Source organism: Astatotilapia calliptera, chromosome 4 (genome assembly GCF_964374335.1).
Source record: "Astatotilapia calliptera chromosome 4, fAstCal68.1, whole genome shotgun sequence".
Lineage (NCBI taxonomy): Eukaryota > Metazoa > Chordata > Actinopteri > Cichliformes > Cichlidae > Astatotilapia > Astatotilapia calliptera.
In genome coordinates this window covers 7,155,708-7,177,373 of record NC_137425.1, presented here as the reverse complement: position 1 = coordinate 7,177,373, position 21,666 = coordinate 7,155,708, and the positions used below count along the sequence as shown (strand labels likewise).

The following is a 21,666-nucleotide window of genomic DNA, read 5'->3' as shown; positions in this document are numbered from 1 at the left end:
TTGGGACTTCTTGGTCACTTTATGGAATATTTGGTGGATTTTCTCAAGCTGCAATCCTTTAAATTTAAATTGTCAACTTCCACGGCTGTGACTATTGAATGTCTCCACATGGGAGTGTTGCAGAAGACATGGGCCTTAGGGAGGGAATATTGGGGTCGTGTGGTTTGGAACAGCTGATCCTTGTGCATTCCAAAGCTGTTTAGTGGTTGGTATTTTTATGCCTCAGTGATCTATTGCCTCCCTGTACAGCTCAGAAAAATCACAACCAAAACACAAAATAGTCAAATGATATCAACAGGCAAGCACATCTTGAAAAGGAACAAACAAACACAGATTCCGAGAAACAGTAGTTCACTCTGAAACGCAGTGCACCTGCAGATGCTGTTCATTTAACTGTGGTTAAAAGTTGCAAGAGTGAAACATCTCTGGCAGGTGGTTCAAATCAAACTTTTGAGAAATCCCATGCTGCAACCACTAGATGGCAACAAACCTTGAAAATTAACAAAGTTTATTTGCCCATTTATGGATCAAAATTATGTACACATTTGACAGGTTCATTGAGAACACATGGAAAATCCATCAGTTTGAGCTGGTTTGGGTTGTGGGTCAGTAGAAGTCATAACAGCGGCCTAAGAGAGTTCACTGAAGGATTACTGTTCTTCAGAAAGCAGGAAATAAAATTAATCACAACAGGATTAGTCACGGGGGGAAAGGCATAGGGGATGAAGTTAAATTGTATAGCCACATGGAAAACTAATTTAGAGAGAAACATGACTAAGCAAGTTCCAAAGGATGTGAAACCCATGATCCAAACATGGATCCACAAAAAACAAGCACATTCATACACATTCAAGTCAGTGACAATTTTCTGCTTCTTAAGACTTACAAGTATTACAGATTTTATTTACCTTTGTGATTTTTCTCATTTTAATTTTTCTACCACAAACAACTGTAAAAATGAAAAAAAAAAAAAACATATCTTTGTAGAATGCAGTTTCTATACTGAATAAATAAAACGATAGATGGATAGATATGTTGAATTGAATTTAAGGGGTAATTTGCTGGTTCACATTCATGTCCTTGCTCACAAGATAGATATTTGCCCTGTGTATGCATATCAGTGTGTAGGTATGAACATACTTGTGTTTGTGTACATGGGCGACTGACAGGACAGCTACAAGTAAGATGAATATTGCTTTCAATCATTAAACAGAATGCACTGGCCCCCCCGGCCATGAAAATGAATGCTTGTTTACTTTGGAAACATCAGTTTGACAAAACAATCAATTTAAAGGCTACTTTTTTTAACCTTTTAATAACATTTTCTTTTCATCATTAAAATGATAAGCTAATTTTGATTGAATTCTTTTCTACCAAAGTTACCCAGGATGATAAAGGAGGTGAAAATTTAGTGCTTAATAAGTGTGCGACAGTCGTTGAGAGTACTTCTTGCTCTTCTAACTTTCAATGTATAGCATGGTGCAACTTTTAAGTACAATCTAGAATAATACAAAAACAGTAAGCACTGACTGATAGAAAGAAAAAGAGCAGCAGCAGATTCTTATTTCACTACTTAATATACTACTTTTGTAAAATAACTGGGTATAAAATATTACAATTATTACAAACACACAAGCCTTATATAAACTGCATAGACCACCTCACAATTAACTTTATCCATCCAGGTCCAGAGCTGCATCGTCCTCCACCAACAAACTGCAGTATGGACAAACAACTCAAAGGTTGACTGAGTTGTTTCAGTAATAGTTCTATTTCTGGTAAAAATGCAAAGCTGTCTTTCACAGTGTATACAAATTGATACTGTTAAACATTTTAATTTGCATTACAAGCAACAAGCAAATATGCTGCTTAAACATGTTCACCACTATGCTGTGTGAACATGTAAACTCCACCTATACTGTTTTATCACTGGTGTAACTCTGTTGCAGAGTAAATTAGGAATAAGGCCATATTGTTACAGCTTTGGGAGCCCATTATCACTTTGTGGAAGCTAGAGTAACTTAAATAATACAAGAACTTCTTTCATTGCCACTCTGGGAACTACTGATAGCAGTGGTTAACTTTGGGACCAGCAATGTTGTGCCACCCTGCTGGGTTTTGCTTTTTTTTTTTTTTTTAAATCAACAGATCCAATATATTTTTATATACATTGAACCAGCACTAAATTAAGTGGAGAAATGCTAAACATCAACTTTCAGCAAAAGAATGTAACCACTTGGCACACATACTTCATAACAGGTGTTATTAAGTATATGCGTTTGGTTTTTATTGCCCATTTATTGAATGTACGTGCACAGACAGATGAATATTTGGTCGCATGTAATAAAACATGTCACCGTGTGTTAAGCCTTCAGGTTTTCTCAATTAAAAGATATTGCTAATGCATTAGTGCAGGGGTGGGCAATTCCAGGCCCTGAGAGCCAGTGTCCTGCAGGTTTTAGATCTCACCTTGGGTCAACACACCTGAATCGCAAGATTAGTTCGTTACCAGGCCTCTGGAGAACTTCAGGACATGTTGAGGAGCTCATTTAGCCATTTAAATCAGCCGTGTTGGTTCAAAGACATCTAAAACCTGCAGGGACACCGGCCGTCGAGGCCTGGAGTTGCCCACCCCTGCATTAATGTCATCATGATGGAAGTAAACACACAAGACTACTGTTGTGTTTATGTACACTTTTATTATCAGCACTTGACAGGTGGCAGTCAGGCAGGACATAAAAAGCCAGATTACTTCTTTGTCTCCTCCTCCTTGGACAAGTTCTTGATGATCTCCTCCTTCTTGGCCTGGAGACGCTCCTCTCGGCGCTTGCGGGCCTCTCTTGTCTTGGAACGACGAGCCTCGGCCTGATCGCTGCAGGACAAACAGGAGAGACACCCGTGTTCATACAGTGCATAATCACAGCCACCACAGCTATTTTACCACAGATGTTTAACATCAGTGTGTTTTCTTTTTAGTTGACTAAATCCTTAAAACTGACACACTAAAGACTGAAAACATCCTTTATGTAAGGGCGGAACAAAAACACTGATCTTTTAGTTCTTCCCTCACAACTGCTAAATTATATAAAGATGCAGGTATAGTCAACACAATCCACAGATCATTAGCATTGCTAACACCCAACAAACAAGACTCCTTCACAGTCGCTATGGAGTTTTTCGAACAAACCGATCTAGCGTAACCAACCCTCTGCACTTAAGCTGCACAGGCAGCAGAGCACTTTCTCTAACAGACTGATTTAGGTTTTTTTGTCACAAGAACAGACACCGGAAATCTTTCAGACCTCAAGCAGTAACTCTCCACAGAGCACATCTGTGTAGCAGATAAATCTCTGCTCTTGTCTGAAGAGCTTTATTTCAACCCTCCACAGCTACTTGTGCTTCTGTATTTATCGAGCCATTTTACTTCAGGTTTTGCCCTGCAGTTGATTTAGATTTTAATTTGCTGAGCTTATTCATTTCTATTTTAGCTTTTCTTTTGACTTTACTGAAATGTTTTGTTTCGTCTTTCTAGACTTTTCGTGGTCAGGGCACATGTTTTAACCTGGGCTTTCAAAACAATCCAGATGCCACAAATAGACGTCACTGTGCCAATTAAAGATGTAAAAATACTTACGCCAGGAGCTTCTTGCGGGCCTTGTCTGCCTTCAGCTTGTGAATGTGCTCCATAAGGATGCGCTTGTTCTTGAACACATTACCCTTAGCTCTCAGGTAGAGGCTGTGGTACCTGAAACGGATCATGTGGAAAATAAATGAAGGGCATCACAATTAAATAAAACAAAAAACAAGAACAACGCCCACCCACACAAAGTGAGGGAAAAGGATTTAAAAGCAAATTCTTTAGCCCAAGAATAATTCTATAAATACCAGCACATTTCACTGAGCTGACTTTATTAACTAAAAATCAACTAGATTTTAGAGTGTTCAGAGAGTCTTTATTTAACCACTGCAGAACCTACATGTGCCTGTCAATCTTCTTGGACTCCCTGTAGCGACGCAGCAGACGACGCAAGATCCTCATGCGGCGCATCCAGGTCAGCTTCTCGGGCATACGAGCGTTGGCAGTACCCTTTCTCTTACCTGGACACACAATAAAGACACATCAAGTACCGATGATAACGCAAACAAAATTTAAATTAGCTTTGTCTTTCAATTTCATCTTAAAAATGTAATCACTTTCTGCTTTGCTTTGCAAGTTTTAACCTACCGTAGCCTGTGTGTCTTCCCTTGCGACGCGCTAGTGTGTTCTTGCGGCAGCGGGCCCTGGAGTGGACCGTAACAGGTTTGCGGATGATAAGACCATCCTTTACCAGTTTACGGATCTGCTGGCCTGAAAATGGAAGAAAATAAAATGAGACGATGGGATGCAATGAATACCACCTTTGTGGTTTCTACCTATCAAAGCAGTGCTGAGTATGATCCTCGGATATCCGCAATTCATTCACCAAGTACAGAAGAGTGTTAACTAATATTAAAAATTTCCACCCCCAAAAAAACCAAACTAGAAAGTAGAACTGCTCCAGAGCGCTTATGCTGCAGTTAAATACTAGATTATGTACATCACTTCATACTCATGTCACTGACTCATATTGGTTTAATATTGCTCCAGTAAAGCAAAAAAAGATCATAATTGTTTTGGTCAACACTGTAATGAATTACTTAACAATCATTAACCTAACAAACTATTAAATTATTGAAATTTTAAAAAATGAAACCAAGATTAAATATTTAGCAGCTCCACCTAAATCCCTTCAGATGGGCGTCTGACATAAAAACTGCCAAAACAAACTGAGGAGGCCTGCTGCGTTAGTTTCCAGTGTTGATACACATTAACACTGGAGTTCACCTGTAAGATTGTGATGTTATAAATTCACTGTGCATCGAGTATGCAGGGCACTTAGTTTATTTAGCTGAGCTGATCCTCTGGCTCAGTTTTGGTCACACACGTGTAGATAACTTTGCATGAGCCGGTGAACTTTTAAACTGAGCCGCTAACAAGCAAACTACAAAACTACTTTTTGTTCTGCTTACGGGAGTTGGCGTTGGCGATCTCGTTGGTCTCATTGGGGTCCAGCCAGACCTTCTTCTTGCCGCAGCGTAGTACGCTGGAGGCCAGCCTCTTCTGGAGCCTGAGCATGCTGCGGGAGGCACAAACAACCACCGGTCAGAATTACAGCTGAGATTAGACCCCCAAAATTTGTTCCTGTAGTCTTAAAAGCAGAATGTCTTTTTAAGGCTGTAAAAGTGTTGTTAACACACCAAAGAATTACGAGAGGATTAGTTAAAAGCTAGCTGTACGGCTAACTACCAGCCGGGCTGACAACATGGCCTCTCCGTCTGCTACATCGTGTTACACAAAGCACCGTAAAAACATGCCATGCTAACTTTGGACAGATCTATAAACTTTATATATTGATAAAAAGGGACTTTGCGTGTCTTAATAAAATGGTACGATACTGAAAGCTGCGCATTTTAACGCTTAAATTTTGACTTTTACTATGGAATCGCCTCGGCTCCTACCTCATGGCTGCTACTTCAGTAGGAAAAGGAAGGCTTCAGAGACGGACCGGAAGCTACCATTTCTGAGGAGAGTCCATCTCTGATCTGTGAAACAGCTCGATGTCGACCCATACAATAATGGACATTATTATCACTTTAATTTTTACATAATGATACTATATATCCATATTGGAGCAATAAATACATAGGAAAGTGACAGAGAGAAAGGAAGTCTTTATCGCATTTTAAAAGTTTATACCGGTGACATCCCCTTTTGCCAAATAATGGCACTGCCCGGCATTGCTGCACTGCATTATGGGTGGAGAGGTAATTGGGTGTTTTCTGACGTTACACCACATGATGGCGGTGTTGAGACAAAAACTCGAACAAACCATGAACGTTAAAAAAATATTTAAATACATTTTTCTATTCTTAGTTTCACTTTGAATCCTAAAGGTTTGTTTTTCCTTTTAAAAAAAATACAGGACAGCCCCCTTTTATTATCCTGCAAGTGGCGTTGCGTTCGAGTCAATGAAAGGACAACGTAACTAAAATGACAATGACATTTTTTTTAATATTAAAAAATTAATATGACATATAGTAGTATATCATCAAGTCATTAAACGTCTGGAATATTGATGTGGTCATATTAGCAGTTGTTAATCAGTTTCAGCTGCTTTGGTGATAATCAAACCAACAACAGGTGCACTAGACGAGAAGCAATGAGACATAACCCATGAACAGGAATGGTGTTACAGGTCACTGACAATTTTTCACTCCTCATCTTATCTTTTGACTCTTTTTTCAGTAATCTCACATTTGACTAGGGTCAGTGTTAAGACAAACGCAAAACCTGGACCATACCGAAGTGGCACAGGTATGGTCAAGGTTTTGACGTCAAGTCCTCAGGCCACCATCATGAGGAGTATTTGTGATTGCTTAGGCAGAGACATTAACACCAGTGGCCTGCTGAAGATCATTTTGTAGGGCTCTTGCAGTGCTCAATCTGTTGCTTTAACAAAAGACCAGACACTGGTCATTCAGATGGTTTAAGGACCTTCTTCAGTTCTGTCTAGCTCTTCAGAGAGCTATGTTGGGAGAGACTGCAAACCTTCTGGCAATGGCATCCTCTAATGATCCCTGTGCCTCTCACATATCAGAGTAGGTTCACACTGAGCACACGTGATAGATCTGGAAGTGTCTGGAGAAGCTGTGGAGAACGTTATGCTGCCTGTTACATCATTCTTCATGACTGGTTTGGTGGTGGTCAGTGATGTTGTGGAGAGACATATCCATAGAAGAACACACAGTGCTGGTGCAGTAGGTCCTGGGTTCCTCTTGGCGCATAACAACGCCCAACCACGTGGAAACAGTATGCACTCTCACCTGACTTAAATCCAGTTGAACACATCTGGGTCATTATCTTTCTGTCCATCTAAAACCACCAAGTTGCACTCAGACAGTCCAAGATCTCAGTGATGGCTTGGTTCAGATATGGGAGAATATCCAACCAGAATGCATCCTTCATTTATTAGTTTAGCTTTTCTCACAACATTGTCAGGCATGCACACAAACACGTAGGAACCATACAAACTACTGAGTACCATTTTGAGTTGCTGCAATAAAATTTTGACAAAACAGACTAGCCTGAGGTATCGCTGTTCACTTTTATTTTTTATTTTTTATTGGTTATCTTTGAATTTAGCCCTCTGTAGGTTGATCATTTTCACTGACATCAAACAATGTGGTCTCCTTTTGTTCCATAACCAGTGTAGAAAAATAATTGCTATTTCCAACAAAAAGAAATTGCAAGGAGAAACGTTTCCCATAATATTGCACAAAATATAATTATCTTCACACTGTCTGAACTGTGAGTGATGTAGTGTGAAATTCACCATGTAAAGGTGTAAAAGCCGCTGAGTAAATAATTAACCTGCTGAGTAAAATAGCAAAAGTGTGATTGAGAACCAGGAGTGTCAAGAATGACAAATAAAGATCATTTTCAGCTACTTGAAAACATATAGTTTGAGCTTTGTTATTCTACTAGAAGCAGTCTTTGGAAGATGGGTACACTGTGCTCATAAAGGGATGAACATGGTCAGCAACAATACTCAAGTAGGGTGGTATTTGAATAATGTCTGATGGGCACAAAATGTGCCACAAAGTATCCCCCATACCATCACATCACCGCCAGCAACCTGAACCACTGATATACAGGATGGGCCATTTATATGGATACAGCGTTATAAAATGGGAATGATTGCTGATATGATATTAAAGTCCTGTTTGTGGCACATTAGTATATGTGAGGGGGCAAACTCCTCAAGATGGGTGGTGACCATGGTGGCCATTTAGAAGTCGGCCATCTTGGATACAACTTTGTTTTTTCAATAGGAAGAGGGCCATGTGACACATCAAACTTATTGGTAATGTCACAAGAAAAACAATGGTGTGCTTGGTTTCAACGTAATTTTATTCTTTCATGAGCTATTTACAAGTTTCTCTTTGTTCACAGCCATTGACATGTCGAAGAAGTTAACACGTGAGGAGCGGATCGAAATTGTGTTGATATCTGGTGAACGCACTAACCGAGTCATTGCAGCAGATTTCAATGCAAGACACCCTACGAGACCACCCATCTCCCATGCTACAGTTAGCAAACTGCTTGCTAATATTCGTCCAAAATGCAGCTGCTCACCTTCTTACAGAACCCATAAGCTGAAGCATATCTCCCCTGTTCTGGCCTCCCTTCACTGGCTTCCTTTGTGTCTTTAAGCATTTATTGTATGTTTTTAAACCCCTTAATGGATTAATATTACCTTGCTGATCTTTTAACACTTATATATCAACTTATATATGAGTGTCTTCTTTAAAAATAAAGTTGGTTAGTGAGTGGGATTCTTGTGAATAGACTTACAAAAAATAGCCATCTGATACATTACCATTTGACCGGCCACTTAGTAAGAATGCTGTTATAGTATCCTCTGCTTTTCATCCACACCAGGAGCAGCAGCCCATCACTATGGCAACACTGCAAACCTGTTGTGTGGGTGAATGAGGACCACTTGTGTGACTTCTTCACCTCAGGTAATACGAGTGAAAATCACCATCTGAGGGGGAAGTTCAACACAAAGTACTAGATCATCAACTCTCCTCCTCACTGCAGAGGAATGTGTCATCCAGCAAGAGAGAAAACAATCTATAAACTCCATGAACTTTGTGTTGGGCCACTGTCTGCCCAGGAAGAGAAGCAATATAGCTCATCTGAACTGCCATAGCTTTTGGAGGCCTCGGTGCGTAGTCTCTGTTGTCCTCTGGTGCAAATAACACCCCAGTTTGAGTTACGTTTTTGCTTTGCAGGGGAAACAAAAATGCCTTCCCTTAACAAATATCGAACAAAAGGCTGCTCATTTGCAATGCAATCTTGCATCTAATTAGCATTATTGGAACCTAATGCTTCAAACAAATTATAATAATGCCAATCTTGATTCTATCTAATAATTCTGTAAATGTGCATAGATGTACAATGAGCATCTCTCATTTCTTCTGAATCCACAGCTTAGAATAAATAAGTGTTTCCATAGCATTTGTTCACTCACTCCTGACCGAGACACATTTTCCAATTTAAATCAGCCCTGCACTCTTGCTTCCCTTAAGATTTGAATCCCTGCCATTAAGAGGTGCAATTAATTGGCTGTTGTTATACTTTAACATTTAATGGGTCAAAAAGTATTGATTTGTCTTCTGTAGTATCAACATCACTGAAAGTCTTTCTTCACTGAGCCAGTAAGGAATCTACTGAATCCTCCTATGAGCACCGGGATGCTACAGTGAGTGATATTTTTAATGTTGAAATCATCAGGATGTCAATCATAGTGAGTTTGAACTCCTATTTGTGAGATTTCATTCATATTGTTTATGAAATCATCACTCACATAAAAGGACACAAAAACACAGCAGGCAGAAACCAAAGAGCCGAGAAAATCACCATGTACTGAATTAAAATGTCGTGGCTGCACATTTATTATAGTGTTGATCCTTGTGGAAAAGTAAATGGATACTAGAGCTGACTACCTTGAGCTACCTTGGGTAGCAGTAGAGAGATTAAAAAAAAAAACACGAAAGGCTAGATAGAAAGTCCTGTTCTCCTGCTGCACATTATGTTCTTCTTGAAGGAGGATGTCAGCCAGTTGCTGCAGGAGAGTTAAAGGGACTATTCAGAGACATGACTACCATAATTTCAGTAAATATGTAAAATATGATAAAATATGAATATAAGTAAAATATGATCCGTTTTTGCTCCTTCCTCCTATGCAAAACTGAGCTCAGCGGAAGTATGACCTGCAGCCGCAGAGGACGATCTTGTGAGTGGGCATCAACACTGAATCAGGACGTCACACTGATTTCCCCCCAGAAGGGCTTTATCAAAGACTGCTGCAGGTGTGGGGTTCATTTTCCTTTATGACTGGTTGATACAAGAGGAGGAGGTGGATGAATCATCCCTTTGTTTATTCAGATTTACACGGATATCATCAATGCTCTTGTAACAGTTGCTATCGTAATGCAGTGTATCACCACATGGCGGCGCCTCCTGTCTCACGACTGGTGTCACCCCCTTTTTGTTCTTCTTCGCACTCCTCCTGTAATGAATGCTCCCCTGTGTACGCGGACTAGTGTGCTCTTCAGTAATGTGTGGTAGAGGTAGCACTTATTTTTGATATTGTAAATAAATGAGTACTTTTTGGAAAGTCAGAAGCTGTTGCTCATTCGCTATCCACCTGCACACCTCCGCGGCTGGCTTCATCTCCACCGCACGTTACACTCTGTGAACTCAGTGTTTATTACACTTCCGTGACTGTCGTCATCTAAAACTCATCAACACCCAAACCTAACGATAATTTTGGGAACCGGCTGCTCATTTCGATTTCAGCCATGCACTTGAGGTGGGAATAATTCGCTATAACAGTTGGCCGTATAAACATCTGAAAATGCCACACTGAATAATATGCAGGAATCAAATACCAAATGGACCCTCAGAGACTTGCACTTGCACTTGACTTTTTACAGCCTTTTAAGGTGTTTCGGGTCCTTTTTTTAGGGGACGCTCTTTGACTTTACAATCTCCATGAAGTATCACAGAAATGTGGAAGTTTGCATCAATAGATGTGAGTTAAAACTGCATGATGAGCTTCAGCGAACAGCTAAAAAAGCTGAAAAACAGATGCATCAGACAGCATGAAAAAAACATTTTGAGATTAAACTTTTCTAAAGATCTTGAATAGTATAAATATTTTTTGGTCAGATTCAGTATACAAGACCTTTATTGTCAGTGTGGAAGCAACGTCACATAATGTATAGGAACAGAAGTGTTGGACCACACCACTTAATCTTTCAATTAAAGCAAAGCAAAGTGGATATTTGTAGGAGCCAAAGCAACTCAGACACAAAGTGGGAGATCAAATAAAGTTAGTGGGTCCCTAACTAGTGTGCAAAAGTGGCCAACCATCTGCTGACAGAGTTCTAAATGTCCTTTGTCTTTAACATCAGCAGAAAAACTGTGCACCAAGTGCTTCATGGCATGGGTGTCCATGGCTAAGTAGCTTCTGGTGCACAGTTTTTGTCATACACCGGTAAAATTGAACATAAGAATATTGCACATCAGGACTGTACATGAAGTACAGTTCAGTGGTGTTGCAGCTGTTGTGAAGAATTTGAGTTTCAATCTGTTTGTGGATGCTTTTATAGCACTAAAGCACCCGCCTGCTGCAAGGAACTTGAACAAATGGTGTCCAGCATGTGTCTTTGTGAAGTTGCTCAGCACTCTTCAAGCAGTGAGTGATGCAGAGATGTTCCAGAGATGGCTGGCAACAATGTTTTGTGCTGTTTTCAAAACACACTGGAGTGGCTTTTTGTCAGCTTTGGTGCTGCTACCTTACCAGGCTGTCATGCAGCTTGTGAGCGCAGTCTGTAAAATTTGGCAAGCCATTATAGGGGGGAGTTGGCTCTCTTTGACTTTTTTAATAAATAAAGGTGTCATCATCCCAGGAAAGGTGCTCAGTGATGTGAACCCCCAGAAACCAGAAGCTGAGGGCTCTTTTCATGGTCTCTGTATTGATGTATAGAGGTGTCTGTGGTTTTCTTTGTAGTCCTTGTTTGGTGGCATATTTGGTGTGATTATGTCCATGATTTCCTCAGTAAATGCATGCTAATAATTCTTTATTACTGAGGTGGGAGTACTGTACAATAACGTTGTTTTTTTTGTTTTTTGTTTTTTAATATATCAAAAATACTAGCGGACAAGAGAGTAGCAGAGGAGGAATATTCCAGCATCCAGAGCACATTGCCAAAAAAAGAATTTCTAAAAAAGAAGAAACTAAGAACTGTGACCTGATGCCTGAGTCGAGTTCAGCAGAACACTTTCGCAGCATTTTAAAGAGAAAGACAAACCAACCAAACCCTTCAGCAAAGAGGGTTTAAAAAATAGTTTGAACAGCGGAACAGCAACAAGATCTGTACTGTCCTGCATGTCAAAGACAATTTAATCTGTCATCAAAAGCAAAGGCAGAACAGGATGCAAATTAATGAAATAAATAAAAGATTTAAGTAATTAAAGTTGTACTGTTACACTGAGTCTCTACTGTGGAGCCTGCACTTATTACAGTAAACGCAGTTAAATCAAATCATGAGACTGCAAAAGTTTCCCCTCTACTCATGTGTCATGCTTCTGTTACTGGCTTCCATCTAATGTCTGTCCAACAGATACATTTAATATCGGGGCCTTAGGCTAAATAACGCCATCAAAAAGTCAAATCTGAGCAATTGAAAGGTGGCAAAAACTTTGCTTTCACTTTCGGTCTAAAACAATGCGCCTTAATAAAACAGGTGCATGCTACCTGCTCAGCATCAAATGACAAATCGGGAAATAGCTAGCTGAAGAGCTGGTTAAGGCATGGATGTTTTTAAGTTAGAGGACAACAAAGATAAAATGTATTGTTTACTGGATGTGTACTCATGGGATGGTTTGCCTATGCATCTGCCCACAAGTGATGATTTGCATTTAGCTGTCCACTCGTTTGTCTTTTCTGTTGTTGTTCCAACTCCAAGAGACCAAAATTATGTTTAGTTTGATGATTTTGAAAGCTTTAAGTTAATCATTTATAACTTTTTTACTAGATACATTAAAACTGTGAGATGATAGTGATTCGTTTTTTAAAAACCATTTCTGTATTTAGCTAGGTAACGCTAAATTTGGGCCCTCCTAGCAAATCAGACAGTCTTACCTGCTTCTGGGTCAGCATTATAGCTCAAAGTTTATTTATTTTATTTATTTATTTTACCCAAGGCCACATCAACATCATTCTCTTCTTCAAATCATAGAGACGTAAGGCATTGAGACTCCCTGCTGCTTCAACAAACTAGCTGTCAAATTGAACTATTCTCACCCCCCATTACAGCCCCGCAGGACCTTTGATTCCTGGATCCCGGTGCGGGGACCAGTGGCTCAGCTTGACAGCCTATCCACACCCACAGCATCCATCGCTGCGTCTCGCTTCTCTCCATCAATCGATAAATGAGGGTGGGGTCTGTTCAGTGGGGCGTGGATCTCGGCTTCCAGCTGGAGTCTGTTGAGTTGAGCGCACACAAGGAAAAGAATCGACGTCAAGACAGAAAGAGAAACACAGAAACCCGAGAGTAGTTAGAAGATCCTGCCTTCAAAATAAAAGCCTGCCTGCGCTAGGTCGACTGATTTTGTAGCCATTAGTTTCTACTGTTACATCTTTCACAAATATAAATTTAACAAAACTGGTACCATATATTAGTTTTAGCACAAGTGTTTTGCATTGTTTACACAGTGCAAACAGTGAAAAAAAAAACATATTGTACTTAACCTTGATGTTGATAGGCAGGTTGTTTCAACTCTCAGGGAACAGTTCATCTCATTGTTCTTTTTTCAGCTGAGTGTAATTCCTTATGGCCAGCGTTGGGGTTATTATTCCAAAAATGTGACATATTACATGTTAATTACATACTTTTAAAAAGAAAAAGCCCAAGTAACACACTACGCCGACACGGCTTATGACTGGTTGTATGTTTGGGCCTATTGTCCTACTGCAGAGTAACACTTTGCATTACCGATGCATTTGAGCATTTTGCTAACCCTGAAAGCGCATAAGGACCACAGGGGTCAAAGTTCATAGGTCGTGCTGGATCAGATGTCCCCAAAGCATCCCTTAGTTGCTCTGCTGTGTGTTCAGGCTCTTTGCAAAAGCAGGTTCTGCCAGAGGTCTCTTACTGTGAAAAGGGAGTTCTGTCTCCCCACCACTGCCAAATTTATTTCTCTCTAATATTCTACAACCTTTACCTTCTTATACATAACAAACGTATTTTTGAACATGTGCTATGCGGAATAAACATCGAAAACTTTCAAACAGGTAAAAATAACAAAACTTGTAGTGATGCTTCTTTCCTATTCAAAGAATTTTGTTTTGAAAGCAGGATAACCGGATGTACCCGTGCGTCACACCCATAACTTGACTCTTGTGTAAAAGCCTGGTGCGACAGTGTGTAACGCTATAGGCTGGAAGGAGGCAGCTGTTGCCATTATATTATCAACCAGCTTAGACGCATCAGCGGCTTCATTCTCTCCGAAGAAAAAAAAATAAAAAGATGAGTCGATCGACACCATCGTAAACACACGAAACTAGAAACTGAAAATAGATTTTTAAAAAGTTAAATCAAATGGTACAGAAAAGTAGTATGTCCAGGACGCCTTCGACCTCAACCCAGGAGATCCAAATGGACATGTTCGACCATCACCCACACACACAGGTAAGACCAAGACACGGGAAGAGGGTAAAGCTTAAATATTATGGGAGTATTATGTTAAAAATCCCACGTCTACTATTTTGAATTCATACTCTATATGATGCTGGTGACCATTAAAGCTGCTGCACTTCTGAAGATTAACAGGTTGTTCTCCAATTAAGTCGATAAATTTGCCTTCGGGGTGCCGAGACGCTCGTGTACGTTGCACGGATGAATTTAGTCAAATTAATGATTTTAAGAAGAAGTGAAATGGATGAAATATTCTAGTTTTTTGATTTATAGCTACATCCTTGTTCTGTGTTTAATTTTTTCTGGCGTTAATAAGTCTGTGCTATGTAACTGTGATGTGACGCTTGTTTATATGCCGTCTGACCAGAGGGTTCCCAGGAAAACCACGCCTTTGTTTAATTGATGTCTAATTATCGAGTAACATGTTGAATTGACCAGCTTCTTCTTTTTTGCGGGGGGGATTTAATAATTTCCATAAATGAAAGAGCGACTTGAGTTTTTCATAGGTGGAGTTGGTTTATGTTGTTGACATTTTTCCCATTTTGTAACCCCTCCTCCCAAAATACCAACAAATAAACAAACAAACATAAAATAAAATAATAATAACTCATTGATAGCTTTTATCTCCCCATGATGTCACCTGTTTTACAGCCACAAATACAGAGTGGCTTAGGAAGTGACATGACGTTGTGGGCATGTTTAGACATAAATGGATGACAAAAAAAAGAAAAAAAAAAGATGAGAATATCTAGAACAAACACACCCACGCTGGGCTCAGTCATTATCTCTCTGGAGAAGGGGAAAAAAACAGAACACCTCACCATCACAGACAACCAGCGCTTCAAACCCTGCCAAGTCCCGCTCTCTCCTCTTTACTCCCACTTCTCCCCCTCAGCTCTCCATCCACTTTGAATGTGCCACTATGCCCATCCTGCTCTCGCCTTCTCACCTCATGTGAGATGTCTGTTTTTAGAAATCAGATCTTTATCTGCTGAGAGGCTGTGGTGAGAAGCAGATGGGCACGGCCCTTGTGCCAGGCAGATTAGATGTAAAGTTCATGTTGACCTGCAGTGGGCTACGCTGTTATATGCACTTGTGTTTCTGCTGTAGAGAGAGAAGAAGAAGAAAAAAAGACACATTTCTAATATCCTGCAGGAAATGGCCAGAGTTCTCTCACCAGCCAGTTCTTTAACACGGAAGAAGAAATGAACTGTGTGCCGAGAAATTATCCAGTTTCGGAGCCTGAGGGCAGCTTAGATTAAAGATTGTGTCTGCTGACCGCTGTCACATTGCAGATCAGTTGGGCTCTCTGAGCACAATATTGTATAGAAGGTTCTGGTTAAAAGAATGAAATATGTTTGTGATACCTTTCAGTGTGCCACCCTCCACCCCTTATACTCCCTGCCTTCCTGCTTTCATAAACAGCACCCTCCTTAATTATACACTTAATCTGGGAGGATGTTTACCAGCAGGAAGCTTCCCATCCCACTTCCTTTGGCATTTCTCTGCTCTTTGGTGACAGAAATCAGCTCCATCATGGCTCCAATCATGCAAACATGCATGCTAATGCATGTATGCACCTGATATCACACACGCTGTGAGATGTGATAAAATTTACCAGCTTAATTGCTGACAAATTTAGTGGTACAGGAGCTTCTCCAGCATAGCAAACAGTGGGATCGGGCTGTGAGGCTACTTTTGGGTTCAATTTCAACTTTATTGTCCCCAATGAGAAATTGATTTGTGGCATGTCCACTCATCAAACAACACAGATATTTTATTATTTAAAAAAAAGAAGCTGGACCTGAGTCCTCCCTAAAATCTTACCAGTCTGGTCCTATTGAAAGGCAGATTACCATACAACCAATGGTAAATGGCCTGTATTTATATAGTGCTTTACATATCCAGTCATCCACCCATTCACACACTGGTGATGGCAGCTACATTGTAGCCACAGCCGCCCTGGGGCGCACTGACAGAGGCGAGGCTGCCAGACACTGGCGCCACCGGGCCCTCTGACCACCACCAGTAGGCAACGGGTGAAGTGTCTTGCCCAAGGACACAACCACAGAGACTGTCCAAGCCGGGGCTTGAACTGGCAACCTTCCGAATACAAGGCAAACTCCCCACTCTTGAGCCACGATCACCCCAATGATACAAAACATTAGAACAGATTCTATAAAACCTTTATTTTAAAAAAGGGTCAACACTTCAGGTGAAACATTAAAAAAAGTTCAGCCATTGTTGGACTTTTTTTTGTGTGTGTTGTAGCAGCAAAATGTGACTCAAAGGACAGAACATTACCAAGAAAAACAGGTAAACATGACAGTATATTTGCACACAGGTCAAGAACCATGGATTTTGTCTTGTATCGCTAGGAAAACGAAGAGTGTTTAGCTTGTTTCAGTGAGTACACGGCTGCTGTTAAAAGAAAGATGTGAAACTGAGACTATCCAACCAAATTATCTTACTACTGCCTGGATATCAAAACACAATCACCTCTCAATGTTAGATGATAACTCACACAAAATCAATAGGATTAATTAAATTACACATTATACATTTGAGTGGATTGGCGGTTATTTATACTGGATCCATATGTTTGAAATGCTGTCTGCAATATAGTTCTTCATGACCCTGATGAGGGCCGCAACCTGACATGGTAAGGTATTAAAGTTGTTCCTCATCATACAATTATTGCTGGCGCTTCAGCGTCTTTAGGCGATGAGCCTTCTCCATGCACCTTGGAAGTAGGTGTGTTGTGCCAGAAATTAACTTTGTGTTTTCACTATGTGGGATTTGCCAGTTGGACGCTCTAAGACTAACATCCAAGCAAAAGGGGGATGTGAGCAGCACCAAGATTAAATGTTATCAGCTGATGCACAGAAACTGTAGGCTGCAGAGATGTAACAGAGCAGGAGCAAGACCCATGCATGGAACAGAGGGGGCATTAATGAAAATACCGACAAAGTCAGATAAACCGTGAAAAGGATGAGCTGATGTGAACGTGGGTTGCAAAGCGGCTTACAGAAAACAGCAACTGTAGGCAGAGTGAAGCACCCCGAATAGCACATCCTGTATGCCTTTTACTGATGTGGACTGACATTGTGATTGTGAATATTCTTCTAAGTTAAATATCCGAATACAAACCAACATCTGTTTGATATTTTTGCGTGACAAAATATTTTCATGAACGCACACAGCACATCTTCAGAGAAGTCATGATTCTTGGATTCTTTCAGTCAGTGTAGGTGGACAGATTTGCCAGCAGTGATGTCATCCTCTATTTTTAAATCTGAGCAGCACAAAGTACAGCTGCCCATCCACATCATTGACAATATCTTGTATCAACACTTCATATTTCATTTCAATATTAAAAACCCACTACCCATGTTAGCCGAACATTGAAACACAGTAATTGTTGTGGGTTCATCAGAGGTTGTCTTTTTTTCTGTGGAACATCCTGTGGTGTATTCATCCTATCCCATCAAAAATACTAAATCAAGCATACAACAGAAGGCTCTGTAGATAATTTTTTGCGCTGCTGGAGGCTTAAGATTGATTGAAATGGATTCCTGAGCTGGATTTTTTGGAGAAGAACATGTAACAGATGTGTTCCCTTTTATTTGTTAACACTGGAAACCTCTCGGCCGCAGCGTGCTTTTATGTTCGCACCAGTTGGCGCTGGTGTAACAGGTCATGTTTGTTTAAAAGCAGGCGTGACAGCATCATTCATCCAAGGGCCTCGGTTTGCCCCGTTGAACATAATGTGACAGTGATAGCAAAATACTGAGTCGAGGACACTCACTGTTGGCTTGTAGTTAATCTGTCTCTGGATCCCACCTGCCAATTCAAGATTAGCCAATATATACTGACATTTGGGAAGTTTTGAGGTAGTTGTTCAGTGTTTACAATGGTGAGCATGTTTGTGTACAGGATCTGGGGGGCTGATTGGAAACAGTAGCAGGTAAATGCAGTTGTTTCTCATGGGAACCATAAAGCAAACAGATGGTTTATTAGAGTGTCACTGAAGAGAATATGTTAGGGTTTCATGCTGATTACTGACCTTTTGTGTATCCTTTTAAGAAAACTCACACCTCTTTTGAATTTTTATGTCTTTTTTAATCATAAGTCATATCTTTTCATGTCATGAGCAACACTGGAAATATTTATGATGATCACATTTTAGTTTTTATTTACAAAATTCTTTCATTTTAATTGGTCAAATATGTGTATAAAAATAAACAAACATCTTCACTGGTGAAACTGGCTTTGTATTGGTCCAAATCAGCTACCTGCTAACATGGACAGATTAGCCAATTGTATCTTAGTCACTAGCAAAATACGATTGGAATCCATATCAGCTTTTATTGCTTTATACTTTTGTGGATCCAAATAAAGGGCAAAAAAGGAAAACTCAATTTTTTTTTCATCCTTTTTTAATTTTACTGATAAGTTTTAAGCTAAAATTAGCCCATGTTACTCATTTCATAGAAACTCCATGCCAGTTCCCTCAGGCTGTTTGAGACAACCAATACCTCTTTTATGCTTTTATTGTATTGTACAGTGTGTTCATACACTCGGGATTATGGGCATTATGGGGAAAGCAATCCTGAGAGAGATAGTTTATTCTGCTGTGTGATAGTTAACATTAACAGAGGATAGTTTTCACTAGAAACTAGAGTGAGTGTTTTGGAGTGGCTGTCTCGAGCTAGTTTCCTGTTGGGTTTGTTTTGTAAACTAATGTGAAAAAAAGAGAAAAAGAATCAAATAGACATTTAGTGTGTTTTTCTCAGGAATCACATCAGATGCAGATGATCTGTGTAAACAAAATAAAATACACACCCGTGCAGTCCTTTAATGGGAAATGCCACAGCTGTTCCTGCTTAAACATGCTGAAAACTAGGGGGCATCCGGATTTGAACCAGAGACCTCTTGATCTGCAGTCAAATGCTCTACCACTGAGCTATACCCCCTGTGAGCATGCAGCAACAGGAGGATGATTACCTGAGGTGTGTATTAATGTGCTCTCTATGTGGTAGCATGTCTTTTCTGTATATTAATCGACTATGTTTATTTCCTTATCAGCAGTTCGCTTTTCATGCTGAAAGAACAACAACTCCATCCTTCTGATTGCAGACAAATGCGATTAGTTGGCATTGCGTTCCCATGACAATGTGGGCAGGGTGGGCTCATAATGCAATGTGTGGCCTCTGCACAACCCGGACAGGCCGTTTGCCAGGGGTCTACCAATCAGATTACAAGGTCCCAGTTTGCATCACAACATGAAAAATGACATGTAATGAAGGCAGTTCACGAACACGCTGGACACATTTTCTCTGCTCGACTTCCTCTACGGTCTGGGACTTGGGCTGCTTTATCTCTGGCTCCATCTAACCGCCTGATCATATTCAGAAGCTTTTACAAACGCTGCACCAAATGTTAATGGCTGCCATGCTCCTCGGAAACAAGGTTTTTCGAGAAATATGTCGAGATAATTATCGTAAACGAACATAATTAAACCTTTTCTGTTTTTTTTTCTCTTTTCTCAAAACCTTCAGGGAAAGTACGCCAAGAGGAAGAGCCGATTTAAGCGCTCAGATGGAAGCACCTCATCTGACACCACCTCAAACAGCTTTGTCCGACAGGTAACATTTCACACCTAATCCTTCCCTCAGATTTAATGAGGGCGCCAGACTTGGCCTCATCTTGTTTAATGAAGAATTACAAGTTTAATGGAATCAAGTGAGAACTTTTAGTGCCTTTGCATTTCAAGAGTTGCTAATGAAAACTCGTGGTTTATTGAATTTATTAAAGTTTTTATTCCCTTTTTTTAACATATGCAAATTGAAATGTTACAAGAGATTATTTAAATGTGTAAATCAATACAAAACACAACACAGTGAACACATTGTAACAAAAAAATAGCTAACATATATCTGTAGTACAATATGAAATAAAAGTGTAAAACACAACAGGGCAAAGAATGAAAAATAAGAAGATAAAATGAGTTAGTGGTACTGTTAGTTTATCACATATACTAAAAAAAGAAAAAATACTTTGTATTAAGTCTGTCCAAAGCTCATAAGAATTTCCATGGAAATTGTTAGCCCTTGTAATTAATCCTAATCTGACTCTTCCAGTGCCAGAGAATGACTGCAAAGCTGTGTTAAAGCCTGCAAAAAAATGTTGTTTAGATACATTTACATTGGCAACAGTAATCCTCATCCACTTTAACATGTGTATAATAACAATATCTATGGGTGACTTTATTGCACATAAATTTATCCACCGCATCCACAAGTAACTGAAAACATCAACAACATGATCCTCATGTAGTTAGATATTCTATTTAACCTCTCATTCATTTAGTATTATAGTTTTTCACAACTACCATACAATGTCATTTTTATTAAAAAAAACAAACAAACAACCAAAACCACATTTTTGGTCACATTTTGTTTTAGTCACATAAAACAAACTATTTGAATATGTGAATTTTCCAGATAAGTAACATTTATCTGGAAAATCATCATCACTTACAACATATTTATATTGATACAGATTGATTGATATATTTATATTGAATACATCATTGATGCATTTAACGAAATTTACTGTAAATTTCTAAGTTAAAATCTGTAAATTTTGTAGTAACCTGTAAATTTGTATATTTTACTGTAAACCTACTGTCATTTAATGGTCGGGCATTGCACAGCTATTAGCATTTCACCTCATGTCATACTGCGTATGGTTGTGTGTGTGACAAATAAAATTTGAATTTGAATTTGAAAGGTGAGCACTGAAAACATGTTTTTCTGAAACATAAATTGCCCAATTATCAGAAGTATTCAGGATTACTGCATCATAATCTGTTTGTTTCTGAAAATCAGAAACAAGAAACAGTTTTGGATTCTAAACATTCTCACTGTATATTTTTCTCTGTATTACTTATATTTCATTCTCTTCAAAGTAAAAAAATATAGTTTTTATCCCATACATATGAATTTAAGTGTAATGGTTGTAGACAGGTCTAATAAACAAACATAATATTTAATATAAAAAAATTGTTATGGCAGCTAGAATAAGTGTGGAACCAATAAGTGTTTTATTGCAGAGTTAAGAGTAGGTTACATTTTTATGTTTGCAGTTCTTTCTCTCTTTACCTGTGCATGTCACAGGCAGCACACACACTATATAAATAAACATTCATGATATGATAATATCTTACTAAAACCCCTGTGGATGCAGCTGTGCATCACAGCATTATTCTCAACTAGTTTGAGCTGAGCAACATCTGCACAGATTCCTCCA

The 21,666-nt window shown here is 39.4% G+C and overlaps 2 protein-coding genes and 1 non-coding gene across 5 annotated transcripts in view; 1 reads left to right on the top strand and 2 right to left on the bottom strand.

Annotated features, from left to right (window-relative positions):
* Positions 1-2,679: 2,679 nt before the first annotated feature.
* On the bottom strand, positions 2,680-5,628 carry rpl19 (ribosomal protein L19). 2 transcript variants are annotated; one of them, XM_026164309.2, is made up of 6 exons: positions 5,539-5,628; positions 5,050-5,156; positions 4,226-4,348; positions 3,978-4,098; positions 3,635-3,745; positions 2,680-2,872 (listed from the first exon to the last, which is right to left on the bottom strand). In XM_026164309.2, exons 1-6 carry the CDS (start codon positions 5,541-5,543, stop codon positions 2,749-2,751), a joined length of 591 nt encoding a protein of 196 aa, XP_026020094.1. In that variant the 5' UTR covers positions 5,544-5,628; the 3' UTR covers positions 2,680-2,748. The 2 variants fall into 2 exon arrangements, with proteins under 2 accessions (XP_026020094.1, XP_080156282.1); XM_080300156.1 differs by having other exon boundaries at positions 5,278-5,568.
* An 8,206-nt stretch (positions 5,629-13,834) lies between these two features.
* The window catches only part of cacnb1 (calcium channel, voltage-dependent, beta 1 subunit), a 39,365-nt gene continuing 31,533 nt past the window's right edge, over positions 13,835-21,666 (top strand). For both annotated transcript variants that reach the window (XM_026164305.2, XM_026164302.2), the window contains exons 1-2: positions 13,835-14,346; positions 19,914-20,000. In XM_026164305.2, the coding sequence (XP_026020090.1) occupies positions 14,257-14,346; positions 19,914-20,000 (177 nt within the window). In that variant the 5' untranslated portion in view covers positions 13,835-14,256. The remainder of the gene's footprint in view (positions 14,347-19,913; positions 20,001-21,666) is intronic.
* Positions 19,257-19,328, bottom strand: trnac-gca (transfer RNA cysteine (anticodon GCA)). The gene has a single exon. It is a non-coding gene; the product is annotated as a tRNA-Cys (tRNA).

Bases quoted from the DNA above. Each gene is read 5' to 3' on its own strand.
- rpl19 (XM_026164309.2), bottom strand. The intron at 4,099-4,225 runs GTAGGTTAAAAC...TTGTGTGTCCAG, and splicing joins GGGAAGACACACAGGCTACG to GTAAGAGAAAGGGTACTGCC. The intron at 3,746-3,977 runs GTAGGTTCTGCA...GATCCGTTTCAG, and splicing joins AAGAAGATTGACAGGCACAT to GTACCACAGCCTCTACCTGA.